The 16877-nt window shown below is 43.6% G+C and overlaps 1 protein-coding gene across 1 annotated transcript; it reads right to left on the bottom strand.

The window, feature by feature from the left end:
• Nucleotides 1-1743: 1743 nt before the first annotated feature.
• On the bottom strand, nt 1744-14635 carry lpcat4 (lysophosphatidylcholine acyltransferase 4). Its single transcript, XM_084923719.1, has 13 exons — nt 14262-14635; nt 13016-13379; nt 11029-11141; nt 10143-10203; nt 9909-9967; nt 7240-7274; nt 5192-5246; nt 4798-4880; nt 3742-3867; nt 3486-3642; nt 2786-2878; nt 2361-2496; nt 1744-2231 (listed from the first exon to the last, which is right to left on the bottom strand). Exons 1-13 carry the CDS (start codon nt 14352-14354, stop codon nt 2080-2082), a joined length of 1527 nt encoding a protein of 508 aa, XP_084779845.1. The 5' UTR covers nt 14355-14635; the 3' UTR covers nt 1744-2079.
• Between the last annotated feature and the right edge of the window lie 2242 nt (nt 14636-16877).

Here is a 16877-nt window from a genome sequence, read left to right as displayed (position 1 = left end):
TTTTAATGTTTTTTTCGTCTCACTCTGTCCTGTTTCTCTTAGTTCCTTTGCTATACAGCCTCACGCCACCATTCCTCTCCTCGTGTCTCACAGTCAAACTCTTTAGACACTTTCCTCATGTCCTACTTTCCAGCTTTTTGAACTTTGCCTTTATCGTGCCCTCTGCACTAATTGTTCACTACGCTGGCTGATCATTTGTCTGAGGCCTTTAGCCTTCGGCGCAGAGACGTATTTATGTAAGATTTGCCAGTTATGACTTGTAGGTTAAAAGTCGGTTAACGTTTAGCTTTCTCATTTTTCACCTTTAACCTTTGAACGTGAATAATTAGGCGCTAAGAAGCAGAGAGAGCAAGATCAAAGTATGCTCCAAATTAACCTGCGGATATATAAAATTGAAGAAATTGAAGTATAAAACAGGTCAAATGTTCTAAAACATTGATTCTGTTCATGCGGACGGAGCATTTTCAGTGGGGGAAAGTTGCTGAAGACGTGCCAGCTTACAGAGTCCTCTGTCGTTCAAGTCAACAAGCAGACGTTGGATGCTTTCCTTAAAGCAAAGACAGCCTTCACTGATGTCCTGGAAACTGATGACATAAATGTTGTCATGTCAATGTCGAACAGTTGTTTAATGTTTTCTATTTTTTTTCATGATGTACAATTTTGGAAACTATTGTCAACTTTTTCACAACAAGCCGGATCCATCTCCTCTTTAGGGATGAGGTTTCTCTGATTTCGAGTTTTTCGACCTGTCTCAGAGTTTAGAGAGCACTGCAGCATGGTTCTGGATCTTCTTTATTATCTATATGTTTTTTTTTCTTTCCTTGCATGATGGAGTTTTAACTCGCCCTTATAAACACAGCGATGCTGGTTTTGTTTGTGTTTGAGACGGCGTGCCCTCGAGGGGTAAAAGGTCACATACATTCACCCAGATCCAGTGCGTGTTTCAGAGATAATTTTTAACCCAGACTCTTTGCGACTTTATTTTTTTCTTTAAATGTTCAGCTACTTTGCTCATGCTCTCTGGGAATCCTCTGTTTACAGCAGGCAGCGTTACTGATTAACATGAGCAGTTGTGACATATTCCACCAGATGTTTTAAGAGGTTTTGCACTACTTTTGCAGCCTTTTATCTATTTCATTGTGCTCTTCAGTTTTTAAATATCATTATCTTGCTCATTATTACTCAGCTTCTTTCACAACCCTGTGGAGTAACAGCGTGAGCAAAAAGAAGTTAACCAGCTCACCTCCTGCAACCACTTTTCCGAGAATATGCGCTTCTTTTGCGGTTTGGACTCCTTCTGGCATTTCTTTGGAGGTGGACGAACACCAATGTAATTGCTTAAAGGAGCTCGCTTCTTCGACATCTTTAAGAGTTCTGAACAAATGTCTGTCCTCTTATGAAAATCTTATGTACGCAAACACGCGTTGCAACTTCTTATCTGGTGCGCGTCTTTTATTTTGACAGCCCATGCGCACCTGCGGACCACTTATGTGCACCCCGGTTATAGTCAACTTTTTTAAAACTTATATTAGCTTTGTCATGTCTTTTATTGAGCTATACATTCAGATGGCACGTTATTGGGCATACGTGTACAACTGTTTTTGAGTGAGTGCATATACTTCTCAAAACGATTAAAGGAACACTTCAAGATTTGACTATGCGAACGAAAGAGAATCGAGTCAGAATTCAGGAATGATGGAGGACATGACAGCAGCTCATTTACTTGACACTTTATTTGTCACATGTAAACAAAAATACACAAATTCATGTAGAAAAAATAAACCTTTGGATTCCTATAAAAACACCCACCTCAGCAAACATTCAAAGAAACTTTATAAATAACATGTTCAAGACCTTTGGACTTTAACAGCATCTGAAGCAAAGATTTATTCAGACACACACACACACACACACACACACACACCTGAGAGAGGAACTGTAGTATCATTTAGTCACACCATTTGGTTTATACACTGCTATAAATACTTCAATGAACACATCACGCCTCACATGTCTACAATCTTCTGTCCAGTATTTCGGTTCAATCTGCCCCCCCTAAAATAATCCACTGCGAGGTCCTCATTCAGACTTCTTGCTGTTGTTGTAAACTGATCCGTTATTGTTCACAGACCTCCCGTTGGATAGAGTACCTGCAGCCTCCTCGGGCCTCAGGTACTCGTTCGTCACTTTCTGAAAGGTTGGGTGGGCAGTCAGCACCCGCAGCAGACTCTCTGTGGAAACAAAGCCACAGCAGGGATGGTTTTTACTACTGTCTAGTAACAGGCATTCACTGACCGCCCTGGTTCTTGAGGGAAATTTGTTCTTTTGCAGCTCATCTACACTGTTCAGCTGATTCTCACCTTCAGTGAGCCGGTTCTGATCGGCAGAGACGGCGTAGAGCTCGGCAATTCTGTGCTGAGGGACGCCCACCAGCGCCTCCATCAGGTCCGACAGCTCCCTTTCGCTCAGGCTGCCTCCGCCCTCTCTGTTAAACAACTGAAAAACAAACAGTGAACAATCAAGAAAACAGCAGGAGGTACAAAAAGGCTCCTTATGGAGGTGAAGACTGTTTTTGTGCAAGCCGATCGAGCCTAAGTTCCACAGTTTGAACCCAGGGAAGAGTCACAAATCCCACTGGGGGAGTCAGTCTTAAAAACTAAAACGTGCAGGGCTCTTTAATTCTGTAATTTCTTACTGCGGAGTTAAAATTATATCCTGACTGTGTCATATTTCTAAATGCAGACAGGGGAAAGTGGAGAAAGGTGAAGCGATCAGCAGGACTTACAGTGAAAGCAGAGTGAAGCAGTGTCTTCAGGTCAACACATCCAGTCAGGGGTGCGACACTAAAATAGATGTGCCTCAGGTCCACAGAGTCATCCTAAAACACACAGATGACATCAGCACCTTCTCCCTCTGAGCTTTTTAAATGTTGCACAATCTGAAAAAGCACAGATGAGTTATTATAGCGCCTCATTTATAAATCAAAACACCAAAATCACAATGCACTCCTCTTTATGATATGCCCCAAGATCCGTTTGCTCTCGGTAAACACAGCAGGGCTTTTTAAATCCAGGATCCTGGGGTTAGAAGAAGCAGCTGTGAGTTTGTGACTTATCGGTTAACATTCATCAGGGTTTAGTTTGTCCTTGTTCCTCTGAATAGATCTGCTCTTTCTGTGGATTGTGAGAATCATCCGTACCGCTCTCACTCGAGCGTTGCACAAACTCTTTAACAGAGAAACACGCTGAACCTTTGTCGTGCCCTCCCTCCCTGAAGAATCAGTTCATCGAAAGTGGCTGAAGCATTTCATTTTGAATCTTGTCGGCTTATCGACTTATCAGATCTGAGTATAGTTGACTCGGCTGTCGCGAGTTCTTGTGAAAAACAAATATTTGGTGCACACAGTGTGCACTCAGGCGCAGTTTATAGCCATAAAACCTAAGAGGACGGTCTGACTCGGCTGCAGCGCGTACATCCGACCGTACCTTGGAGTAGAGGCCGCAGATGTGGACAGCTGTCTGCTGGTGGCTCAGCCCGAGCATGGAGGCGAGCTCCTCTGCGCTGACCTTTGCACCCTGAGCTCCTGAGCGACACCTGTCAATCATCCTGTCCAGAGCCGTCTGTACTTCATGCGCTCTCAGACTGACGGAGAGGAGGATAAAGGAGGTGAAGTAAGCTGATGTGTGACGGAGATGAAAGGTTTTAAAGTTTAGTAAAACATGAGCGGGAGTAATCTCTCACCCGTTTTTGTGCAGCAGCGTCAGCGTTTCTCTGGCTGGAGACTCCAGCGGGAGGGACAGGCCGCCGACTTTGCTGACGGGAACCCCACCCTCCATCACGTGGTCTGTAGCGGGGACTCCAAGGGCCCTAACACACAGGAGAAACAGCTACGTCACAACAACCAGCAGACACAAATCCCTCTATCTGCCTCGTACATAAGATCCAACCTAAAACTACATGAAATATAATTTCCCGTGACTGCTCACATGTAACTACACATCATAAAAATGTGACATTGCAGAGATAACACACAAAACACAAAACCACCAAACAGAGCCAGAAAGTATTTAAAAACTCAGAAATTCAAGGACCAGAAGGCATGTTTAAACCTGCAGTTTCTCTGTATGCCACCAGGTGGTGACAACTGTTGGTAAAAGATACGTTCTGGTGCTTTTGAGGTAAACTGCTAACCACTTGTTGGCCATCTGGGATGTGTGATAGGTAGGATCAAGTGAATAAGGTTCCAGTCACACAGGCCTAGAGACTGGTCTGCAACCATCTGGCACCACCTGTTGCTATTGACATATGTGCTGCTGGGGCCTTGTGAGACCTTTCTATTGGCTTATCTGAATAAAATTAAGCTAAACGTGTGCAGTAAGTCTGTGCTTCGGTTTTATTGGTAACAATACTTAGTTGATGTCCATTTATGCAGTTTATGAGTCCAGACACCAGTCGGAGAAGTCACCCTGGTTCCATTTATGATTTCCAACACTGTTGGAGGGAACCTCAAATGGTCAGTGGAAGTACTGCAATTGTTTAATCTCCACTGTTGGTTTTTCTTACATTTTTTGGTGCTTGGACACAGGAATTACAGGAATGTACCTCCATTGTAATGCATGTCTACTGTAACATGAGCAACAAACCGGTTCCCCCTAACAGGGAGAACCAGTAAGTGGGATTATTAAAAAAAAAAAAAGAAAAAAAAGGAGGCATTCCACTTTAACTTTAATTAATCAGCGGCTGCAGCCAAACTGTTAGGCTGACGTTTCATAAAATGAGGGAAAACGTGCGCCTCACCTGGCCATGAGTTTCTGAACGTTGTCTGCGTACAGTTTGGGGTCCTTCTTCTCCTCCTCTGAAGGGTTGTAAACTGGCAGGAACTGCAGCACAATAAAGAGATAAACACTGTTTGGTGTAGTCACAGTAACAGCTCAACAGAGAGGCAAAAGTCAACACACACACACTTTTTTTTTTTTTTTTTTTTTAAAACCACGCCAACTCTGTCACACCTCTGCCCACACCCAGTCATGGCTGTAACCTGTCACTACAATTAACAATAATGTCAGATTGTGTTAAACACACACGTGGGCGTACACACCCACATCACTGAGGTGTGGGTGTGTAAAAGGACATTTCCACAAGTTGTAGATATATACGCTTTTGTTTGATAAGCTGAATGACCAGTTCTCACCTCAACAGTCATGTTGGTGTACGGCTGGGACACCGTGTGCCACAGAGCCTCGGTCCTAACAGACAGAGCAGAAGATTAGATTCATCATGAAAAATTAGCATTTTGTTTTGATTAAATCACAGTTCAGGCAGGATCCTGTGTGCAGGGGTGCTACTGTGATCAGACATATGTTAACGGGATCTTGGTGCATAGCGCTCGATAATACTGTTTAAGAACACCTGTTTTGGTCCCGTCTGGTCCTGAGTCATTTCTGGAGGGGTATTATATTCACCTGAATAACAATGGCGCCATATTTGGCTGCTGTGATGGGACAAGATCACATCTGTCCCACCAAAGATGAGCTGTGAGAGAAGGCAGGATCATTGGAGTGGAAAATCAGCATCCCCCCTTCCCTGTGTACACTAGCTACTTTGATTAACATTTTCCGCACCCACCGTTTGTCCTTTGTTTTCTGTTCTTGTGTTTTGGTATACAAAAAGTGTAATACTGAGTTTTGATGTTGTATATTTTGTGTCAAATCTATAAAAAAGTAATAACGACACAGCAGCAGACATAACAGCAGTGACAGTGGTCAGATGCGGTCAGTATTACTGCGCACGCTGGAAAAAACAAGCACATTTCTTTAGAGTGCAAAGTCCGGAACGCTTCAGCCTCGTTTAGCTTCCCGTCTGTGTCATGCTTCACAAGGGCTTCTGAAAGGTCATAAACAAAAACGATCTCTAAGAGGAAGGCTTCCTCCACTACCATGCTCTGACAATATCACACTTCTTTCTTCACTAATTTACATTTACACACTTATTACATTACAAATTTGACCCTTATGAAGAGCTTTTTTAAAAAAACAAACAAAAAAAACGCTGGTTTCTGCTTCTTAAATTTTGCTCAACACGATCTCCATTCTTCTATATTGTCTACATCATAAAATTTTGACAAATGACTTGATTATTTGCAACAATATTGCCAATATCCTTGCATTTTTCCCCCAGTGTAATTGAATTATTGATATGTTGTATGTGTTAAAAACAGAAGCTAAACCTGTTGGTATGGTGGGCGGTTCACCATGGCAACGTATGCTAGTCTGGAGCAAGTTATGTTGGAGACAGCGACAGACAGGTATGAAAACGATGGCTGCTGACTAATCTGAAGAATTGCATCGACATTCCTGGATGATCTGTCAGAGCTCTGTGTACAGAGAGTAGGACAAACTTGAGTTTTTAAAGCCTTTTTCTCTCCCTGATGAGCATCAGTAAGAAATACAGATTCTTAAAAGGAACTTCAAAGGTTTACAGAAGTGGGGTGGTTCTGTTTATATTCTCTTCTTGCTCTCAGACTGTTAAACACCATCAGAGCTGCAGCTGGGAGGAAAAAAACAAACAAACCATCTTCCAAACAAAACTTTGATGGGACCCTTAACTGTAAGCACATGTCTCTTAATATTCGAGCCGTGGCACCGAGAAGTCTTTTGAACTTGTGCAGTCAGACTTTTTGCCCACTTTCCATCCCAGCTTCAAACAGGCCAAACTTTATTGATACAAGAAATCCTTTCTAGTCTGACAAAAGCACTTGTAGCTCACACACATTGTGTGTTTGTTCTCTTCATATCTCTCTGATGTAGCGGTTTTAGCTTTCTTTGTAAAAATATACACCCGTGCCCGTGATTGGTCAGACTGGCGACACCACCTTTTTCCACACGAACGCGCTCATCTCAAGCGATCGCCACGTTCGTGCGACTGCTTATCCTGATTGCAGATGTTAGCATAAGTGAAACCAGATAAAGCCAGACGTCTTGGTTGTGTTGGACTTGTTTCATAGCACAGGGCCCTGCTGATCTGTTACAGCTGACAATGATAAGCACTGCATTGAGCTTCTAGAAAAAGCATAAGGATGCTGAAAAGCTGCTCTTGTATAATTATTTTAAGCACCAAGTTCTTACTTGGAGCTTACCTTAAGTAGATTTTTATTTTCATTTGTTTCTGGGGTTTGCTAAACTAAACCCTGACATTAAACATGTGTGACAGATGTGCAGGTGAAGCAATGAAGGAACTCACCAGGCTGTGCCTTTGTATGTCCAGCGAACAGTATCCTGAAGAAGAGACAACAAATTTAAATAAACATTTAAAGTTTTCTTATCTTTCCTCTGAGTTGCTTTCCCAGAGTGGGAGGGGTTATTATTCTTTTATTTTATAGCATATGTAATACCAGTCAGTCCCGGCACACCTCGGTAGTACCCAGCATGCAAACACAGTGCCTGAGTAAACATCATAAAACATAAAACATCTGTAAATACTGTTGCACAACTGTTGCTGTTGTACCAGCTGAGCTATGCTGCAGGTAATGCAGGTTTGTGAAAACAAAACCAAAAAAACAACCAAGAAGCTCATCAGAGCAGCACTCACTTAGCCCACTAGAACCAGAAATATTAAATAATCGCCACAAAATTCACATTTTTTGAAAATGGAGAGTGAAAAATTTGTTTTAAAATTTTTTTATTCCCTATAAATTTCCATTATGGCTTTTAATTTGTATCCTATTTGCTACATCTGGCTCTTTTTACACCTTAAAAAAAATTGCTTAGAAATGTATTTCTGGGAGAAATGGGAGAAATAAAATACATTGATGATGTAGAAAAGTCAGAAACTCCCAAAAACAGTAAGTATGAAATATGATACACTAGGCACTAAGAAGTTAGAGTTATTTGTTTATTTTCCTAGCATGATAAATCTGATTTCAGGAAGTGAAACAGATGAACACCAAGGCCATCCTTAAAGACATGATTCATTAAAGCCATTCAATCATATCATGTATCAGAATCGTGTTTATTGGCCAAGTATATGTGCAGACACATACAGGGAATTTGGTTCCGGTAGATGGTGGCTCTCAAGCACAGCAAGGTAAGACACACACACACACACACACACACACACACACACACACACACACACACACACACACACACACACACACACACACACACCTGTGTAAACCAACTATAAATAACGAATCTAAACTTATATACATAAAATACAGAAATGAATGAGGTGGAATGAATACTACAAAATGTACATAAGGTGCAGCTGCAGTCTGGCAGTGGGAGCAGTGTGACAGGTCAACTGTTAAGAAGGGAGATGGCGAGGGGAAAGAAACTGTTCCTGTGTCGGGTGGTCCTGGTCTGCAGGCTTCTGTACCATCTGCCAGAGGGCAGCAGATCAAAAAGTCTGTGTCCAGGGTGTGAGGGGTCTGTGATGATTTTCCTGCCCGTTTCCTGGTTCTTGAGAGGTACAGATCCTGGATGGAGGGCAGGGGGGTGCCGATGATCCTTTCTGCTGCCCGCACAGTCCGCTGCAGTCTGCTCCTGTCCTGTTTAGTGGCTGCTCCATACCAGACTGTGATGGAGGAGCACAGGACAGACTCAATGACCGCAGTGTAGAACTGGATCAGCAGCTCCTGTGGAAGACTGTACTTCCCCAGTTGTCTCAGGAAGTACATCCTCTGCTGGGTCTTTTTGAGGATGGAGTTGATGTTGGTCTCCCACTTCAGGTCCTGGGAGATGGTGGTACCCAGGAACTTGAAGGTCTTCACAGTTGACACAGGGCTGTCTGATATGGTGAGGGGGAGCAGAGTTGAGGGATGTCTCCTGAAGTCTACTGTCATCTCTACAGTCTTAAGAGTGTTCAGCTCCAGATTGTGCTGACTGCACCAGAGTACCAGCCGCTCAACTTCCTGCCGGTATGCAGACTCATCACCATCCCGAATGAGGCCAATGACAGTGGTGTCATCTGCAAACTTTAGGAGTTTGACAGCCGAGTTCTTGGAGGTGCAGTCGTTAGTGTAGAGGGAGAACAGTAGTGGTGAGAGGACACATCCTTGAGGGGCACCAATACTGAGGGACCGAGTTCCAGAGGTGATCTACCCCAGCCTCACTTGTTGCTTTCTGTCTGTCAGGAAGCTGGTGATCCACTGACAGGTAGCTGGTGACACGCTGAGCTGGCAGAGTTTGGAGGAAAGAAGTTCAGGCACAATGGTGTTAAAAGCCGAACTAAAGTCCACAAACAGGACCCTGGCATAAGTTCCCGGGCGGTCAAGGTGTTGCAGGATGTAATGCAGCCCCATGTTCACTGCATCATCCACCGACCTGTTTGCCCGGTAGGCAAACTGCAGAGGGTCCAGCTGGTGGCCTGTAATGTCTTTCAGATGGGCTAACACCAGTCGTTCGAAGGATTTCATGACCACAGACGTCAAGGCGACAGGTCTGTAGTCATTCAGTCCTGTGATGGTGGGTTTCTTGGGAACAGGGATGATGGTGGAGCGTTTGAAGCAGGAGGGAACTTCACACAGCTCCAGGGATCTGTTGAAGATGCGAGTAAAGATATGGGGTGCATGGGAAACATTTGGATAATGTTTGAGGCCCGTTTACCCAAATAGCACCTCCCTGGTACAGATCTCTCTGTGGATGAACAGCTGCAGTTTCAGGCAAACCAGCCCAGTGTGGCATAAACCTGAGCTGTGATCACAGACCTCTTTAAAAACAAAGACCCAGGAACATTTGAGAATATCTGTCACAGACAGAGGACACGGTCCAGGTACGATAAACGGAATCAGAGCTGACAAAAATGGCAGTCCTGCGTAAAATATGGAAGGGCTCAAATGATTAATATAACCTAAAAGAGCCAAAGAAGGAGTCTGCTGTCACCAGCAGCACGCCCATGGTGTTACTCACCAGCTTGTTGGGGTAATGCAGCAGCACAGGTTGGACAGGAACTCCAGCGAGAAAGGCACCTGATGACACAGATGGAGACAGGAGGAAGAGAGGAGCAGTTAATCACACAGCAGCAGCACAATGTGCAGCTTCGCCCTTCCCGCTCAAACAGGTCATTCCTGCATCATTTGTTCAAACGGCTGGAAAACCAGCATGATGTCACCTACGTGAGTCGCACGTGTAGGTCCCACTCACCGGGCTTGAATTTGATGAGAGCACTGCCGTTAGTCGTTGTCCCCTCGGGAAACATCAGCATCTGGACAGAAATGAAAAGAAGCGGTGAGCTGAGACAGAGCGATTTCCAGGCTTGTGATGTCATGGCAGTGTTGCCACCTCACACAGGACTTTCAGACTGCTTATGGCTCCTTTCACTTTAAGCTCTTTGGGAAACATCAACATCCCTTATCTTCTCATCCACAATTTCACATAGTTATTTTACTTTTCTCTTCAACACTGAGTCTTTTAATCTGTGTCCCCTCTTTTTCTACCAGCAGTAACAGCTGCCCCGAGGTGACTTTTTCAGTGTGTACACCAGGGGTCCCCAATCTCAGTCCGCGAGGGCCGGTGTCCCTGCAGGTTTTAGATCTCACCCTGGGTCAACACACCTGAATCACATGATTAGGTCATTACCAGGCCTCTGGAGAACTTCAAGACATGTTGATTGTAATTTATCCATTTAAATCAGCTGTGATGGATCAAGGATACATCTAAAACCTGCAGGGACACCGGCCCTCGTGGACTGGGATTGGGGACCCCTGGTGTACACTGTTGTTAAGGACACAAATGTAAACAAATGTGTTCCCGTGAGGCAGAAAAGTGGATCATTTCCCTCTTCTTCCATCAAGAGGACCTAATCTAATCGTGATCAACTGCTCACTTGTGACAAACTACAGATTTTTTCTAAACCACAAGCAGTACACAACAGAAGGACCATTCCCATTAAAAGATTATCTTTAATCTGCTTTGCATTCCTCAAACTGCTGCAAAGTCTGACGGGATAATTTGGTAGAAATTTCACTTCTGTAAACAAGAACCCAGCCGAGGGAGGAGTGACATTCTGTCAGCCGCCAAAGTGTCTTACCTGAGGCCAGTAGCCGTCGGAGGTCAACCTCTCATTGAGTTGAGCGACAGCTTTTTTTCTCGACTCTGGATCCTTCCTGCTCACCAGCACAGACTGGTTGAACTCCAGCAGAGCTGAAACACAATTAAGAAAAGAACAAGAATCAGAACCAGAAAGCAAGACACCCTGTAAGACGCAGAAGATCAGGAGCCAGCGGTGTGGGCCGCTTCTTTATCTTTGGATCTCCTCGCATGCTTGCAGAACACAGGCGCGCTGAACTCCAGGCCTCAAGGGACAGTGTCCTGCAGGTTTTAGATCTCACCCTGGGTCAACACACCTGAATCAAATGATTAGTTCATTACCAGGCCTCTGGAGAACTTCAAGACATGTTGAGGAGGTAATTTAGCCATTTAAATAATCTGTTTTGGATCAAGGACACATCTAAAACCTGCAGGACACCGGCCCTTGAGGTCTGGAGTTCCCCCACCCCCTACTCTAACTGCCCGATGGCCAAATATTGCTCTGGATTGTTTGTGTGAAAAAGGTGGAGAGCGAATGCCTGCTGTTATCAGCACACTGCACTGTGAATACCTCCACAGCACAGGAAAATATGATGTCACCCAGGCACTTGTCATTACAAAAATGCAACCAAGTGACTAAAAGCAGATAGGTTTACAATCCAGAGGAGAAAAAAGCTTTCTTAAAAACTTATTTGAGGGCAAAGTTGGGAAACTTCTCAGGTGTTTATTATCAGTCGTGTGGTTGTTCTATATGTGCAGTTTTTTTAACCTGTGAAATTAAGTTAAATTAGATAATGCTGCAAAATAACAGCTCAACTAGAAGTCCTGAGGGGTTTCAGGATGGATTCCCAGCAGTGAGTTTGTTTTACCCTGTGGTGGAGCTCTCTGACTGACTTCTGACTGGCAGAAGTCAGTCAGAGAATTCAGCTAATTCAGATGTAAAGACAAGAGGATGAAATTCATTGAAAAAAGAGAGAAACAAGAAAAGATATAACTATATCTATAACTGCAAATACTGCGCATTACATTTTGACTTCTATGAAATCCAACCTAGATAAACAAGTAACTGGATAAACAAGTAACAAGTTCCTTGTAAACAAGGAAGTCTGCACTTGAAGCCTCGACCTTCATGTTGTCATCGGAGGTTGAGTCAGCAGAATAGCCGAGGGGTTCCCGTAAAAGATAAAACACACGATCAAAGGCAGATTTCTCTCCTACAGCAGACATTGAGACATCTGAAAGGAAGCAGCATGTACGCCCTATGTAAGACCATAGCTCAGCAGCACCTACATCGGCATGCAATAAGCTGTGTGGGCAAGTTTGCAGGGCTTCTAGCACGGCGGCAGAAGAATTCACAAGAAAAGGAGGCGCACATTAATCTAACAGTTAATTTCTTTATTCATTATCGGTGTCAGAAATGTGCGAGTGTGCTTCAGCTCCTCAGAGGCTACGGTGATGGCTTCAACGCAAACAAGTTTACAGATCATCTGCCTCCATCTCCACCCTGTTCCTAGCATCCTCCTCTTCTGTCACACCAACCCTCTTCACTATATCCACAAATCTCCTCTGAGGTCTTCCTCTTTGCCTGGCAGCTCCATCTTCGACATCCTTTGTCCAATATACCCAGTGTTCCTCCTCTGCACAGTCTCTTTGTCTCATTTCTACTCTTGTCCATTCTGATCATTCCCAGGGAAAATCTAAGCATCTCCATCTTTCTGTCAGTGCCATTGTCTCCAAACCACACATTACATCACATCACAGCAGGCCTCACTACCATCTTGTAAAGCTTCCCTTTCACTCTTGCTGCTATTCTTCTGTCATGTCATAGTTCTCTGACACCTATCCCTGTACAATGTATGTAATTTCTAAGTGTTTTACTTGAAAATTGCCATTATTGTCGACCCACAATAAAAAAAAAAAAAATGCGCATGAAGGAAATGTATACATTGATAAATCTTAAGAACTAGCTAAGAGCTACTCTTGTTTACCTCCTATGACCGGCAGGCTGGTGTTCTCTGACCTCGACACCACCGTCGCCAGCTGGGCCGGGCAAAAAACCAGCATGTCCAGAAAGCTGCTGTGGGGCGCCACCACCAGCACCGGAGCCTCCTTCAGGTTTGCCCTGCGACCTTTGACCTTAACCCAGTAGAAACCCAGAGAGAAGAACACAGCTCTGCTCAGCAGCCAGATGATTGGCTGGTAAAACCAGCGGCGCCAGCCTTCTACGGGTTTGGAGCGCTCCTCCTCGGACAGGCCGGCCAATCGCAGCCGGGCGATGGGCCACATTATGAGGAAGCAAAGGACCGCCAAGGTGACGCGTATGGGGAAGAGGATGCTGCCGAGGATGATACCCTGTGAGATCAGAAGAAATACATTAAATGCGCAGTCACGCATACGACCCAATAAATAAATAAACTTTGCATGATTTGAAATTAGCAGCGCTGCGATAAATACATTTGTTTAAACCTAGTTTCATCAGAATGAATCACAGTGGATATTTTTGCTTAGCAAGTATTTACAAATGAGGCACAGATTTCTGTCAAATAATGTAACAGACAGACTCCTTTATTGGTTAGTTAGTTTATTAAGTCACCAAAGTCCCATTTTGTGACAGGAAAACCCTGATTTGTAGCTATTAAATAGGCTTTTTTTTTTATGGTTTTACAACTTTAGTCTGAAACTACTGAATAAAATTAAGATTAGAGCTTTGCACCTGTGAAGTTCGTCCTGCGTATAAGGGGAACACACTCAGATGCCCATAGAGGTGCATTTTTACACATGTTTATAAATTGAAAGCCTATCTCATTACTTCCCAGCCACACTGATAAGTTTTCCAAAGTTGTGCAACCCTGTGGTATGTTGTTCTCATCATCAACCCCGCCTATCCGTGCTGGGAAACATTTATGACTTGGCTCATTTGCTTATGATCTCAGAGAAACAGGGAGCTGTGGAAGCCTAAACTGAAGATTGTATCGATATGAGAAAAAAAAATGGCTAAAATAAAAAAAAAAAAAAAAAAGAGTCCCGCGAGAAAACGCTTGATAGTAAATACTTCGTAAATAGCTTTTTAGTGACTGGCTCCTCTTTCCGTGTTGGTAAAAATCATCATATGGTTGGTTTCAGGTGTTAACACTCAATATTTGAATGACTGATGGTCACTAAAATTAAACACGTCATTATATGCGTTTTTCTATTTTATTTTCTATATTAAATCGATATATATTTGAGCGTTACCCGGATCCTTTGCGCCCTGGTCAGCTTCATTTTGTGAATGAACGGATGTGGATACTCCTGCGTTGCCGAGTAACCGTCGTCGATCCTCTCCATGGCGCGAGGTAAACTGGAAAAGTTTTTTAATTTTCTTAAAGGAATTTTAACACTTAAAAAAGTAATTTACACTCCCTGAGGGGTTGATTAAAAAGTTACATAAAGCTGTCACTTCCCCTGTTTGCTTTTATTTTAAATTAAAAAGTTAATTAAAGTGCCTCGCGCACTCTATTAAAAAGAGCAGTTAGCTAGTAGAAGCCACACGCTCGCGTGCAATCCTTTGAAGCAGCAAAAACATAAGACGACAACCATCTAAAAACCAACTTCTCCGGTCCTTCTCCTCCACATGGCCAAATAAACGCCACAGCAACGCCACCCAGCCTCATTTAAAGCTTCGCCTCACCCCGTCCGTCCCCTACGTAAGCTCACAGTCCGGCCCACCAGCAGAACAGCCAAGTCGGACCAGACAAACCGGTCGGAAAGCATGTATGGAATTGTTATTAAAAAGTAAATAAAAATCTGTGTGTGTGGGTGTGTGTGACAAATTGAGTGTTACCATACGACTGTCAAAAAAGTGACAAGTGATGTCATACAAAAAAACAAAACAAATTTCAATAATTTTAACACATCTAGATTAACTTTAATAAGTATAACCATAAAGTGCATGCGCAGAACCACCACTCGAATCAGGATTGTCTCTCCCTCGAGGATCTCATCATTTGGATATTTCAATTTACCAGATTTTTACCAGTCCAAGCTTTTTCATTTGCTACTTGTGAATCTTATACCAGTATGCTAGCTGGCTAAAGCGGGATTTATACTAGTCTCAGGTTGGGGTGTGCAGATGTTGGACAAGGGATTTAGACACATTTAGACAGGGTGCGAGACTGGGTGAATGAAGCTGGTAGTACAAAACGCTTCGACAGCTCAGTTAGAGGAGGAAGGTGCTGTGTAAGCACCAGTCCGTCAATCTCTCAGAAGGATGAAGTCTGCTCAGTCCTGAAGATGTGCAGTGGAGGAGAGAGTGTCCAGATGTGTAACTTTGTGTCACTGTGTGGCATGGCAGCTGCTCCCTGACAGAGAAGGCGGCTCTTTAAACATCATCTCTGTACCAGTAATGCAGACGATGCTACCCTCTCTGTGTGTCCTCTGTGCTGTTTGTAAATATAATGCACACTGTGTGGCAGTACTGTGATAAGATACTTGTGAAGAAGACTATATATATTTAATATGTTTTGGCACATTTCTGAATCTCAGATGTTACATTAAGAGCCAAGCTTTCATGTTTATTCACTGATGACTACCAAACGCTGTGAAAGCCGCCCTCATGGCCTCTGGGGTTTCTGCCATACCTGATTGTTCTGTTCTGGGTGTTCCCGCTGATAAATCCACACCCACAAGAAGAAACAAAAGGAATGGAGGAATGGAAAAGTTTGGAATGAGACAAAGACGGAAGTTTAAATTCACTGCCGGCTGAGCTGAACTTTTATTTTGATACTTACTTCCTGTAATTGGCTAAATGTTGATACAAGCGCTTTGTCAAGGCCTGCTTTCAAAACAGGCTCATAAATGTTATTCACCAAGACGGCTCTGTGTGAAGCCTGAAGCATCCATTCAAAAATTATTTACTGGTATCATTTATGTTATATATATATATGCATTTCTTATTTTCCCATTAAACATATATGATTTAACAAAACACACATTTTTAATCTTCTCATCAGGGACCTATAAGTATATGTCCTGATAGCCAGCAGACACACACCCACGCATCCTGCTCACTACAGCAGGTGGTGGGCCCACGTCTCCTCTTCAGGCTGGGCCCGGTTGGGTCTCATGGGGTAAGACCCTGGCACCAGGCACTCTCCCTTGAGCTCCCTCCCAGGCCTGGCTCCAGGGCGGGGCTTCAGCGGTTTTCTGAATCCCTCCACCAAGGTGTGGGGAAAGAAGCCAGTTGAGTGTGTACATACATATATAAGAGGTAGAAGGTGAAGCCCAAAGTGGTCCAGGTGGTAAAAGAAGGATTAGGAGCTAATGTGATGTTCTTTGGTTTTACTCTGTTAGTGTTTTTGTTAGTTCCTGCAGCACAGTCAGGTATATCAAGAGTATAGAGGAGTTACCCTGAGACAGGCCGCCACACGAGGAGAGCTGGATGGGGCTGTAGAGCGACTTTAACCCAGCAGGAGCCTCTGCTCCAACCAGTACCTTCATTTGCACCAAAACAGCTGAAATGGATTCAAAGTGGTTTCTGCTTCTGAACCGGAGACTAATCTCGCTGAAGGATCTTTTAAAACCAGTTACATTAAAGGAATATCTTTGCTACCTCTGTGAATTCATGACTGTGGTTCAGGTTATTTATTTCCAGGATTTCTGAAAACATTCAGGACAGTGGGACTTAACTGAAAGTGATTAACATTTGAAGCCAACCCCAGTATAAATCCAGAAATCCTTTAAAGTGTTCTTTATGACTATGATAGGCAAACATTTGAAAAAACCAAAAAGAGACTTGTGAGGCTTTGTGACATCTCAGAAAATCCAACAAACTAAATCAGATTCAGACCTTTTGAACTGGGTTTGTGGACA

This window comes from Perissodus microlepis, chromosome 3, assembly GCF_051167445.1.
Source record: "Perissodus microlepis isolate ML-2025 ecotype Zambia chromosome 3, ASM5116744v1, whole genome shotgun sequence".
In the NCBI taxonomy this organism is placed as follows: Eukaryota; Metazoa; Chordata; class Actinopteri; order Cichliformes; family Cichlidae; genus Perissodus; species Perissodus microlepis.
The sequence above is the reverse complement of the archived record's forward strand: the minus strand, read 5'-3'. Positions and strand labels throughout refer to the sequence as shown.

Coding starts and splice junctions, on each gene's coding strand:
- lpcat4 (XM_084923719.1), bottom strand. CDS start 14,354: ATGGAGAGGATCGACGACGGTTACTCGGCAACGCAGGAGTATCCACAT. Junction 3,868..4,797: donor GTTCAGAAACTCATGGCCAG/GTGAGGCGCACG, acceptor CCTGTGTGTTAG/GGCCCTTGGAGTCCCCGCTA. Junction 2,232..2,360: donor TCAGAACCGGCTCACTGAAG/GTGAGAATCAGC, acceptor TTGTTTCCACAG/AGAGTCTGCTGCGGGTGCTG.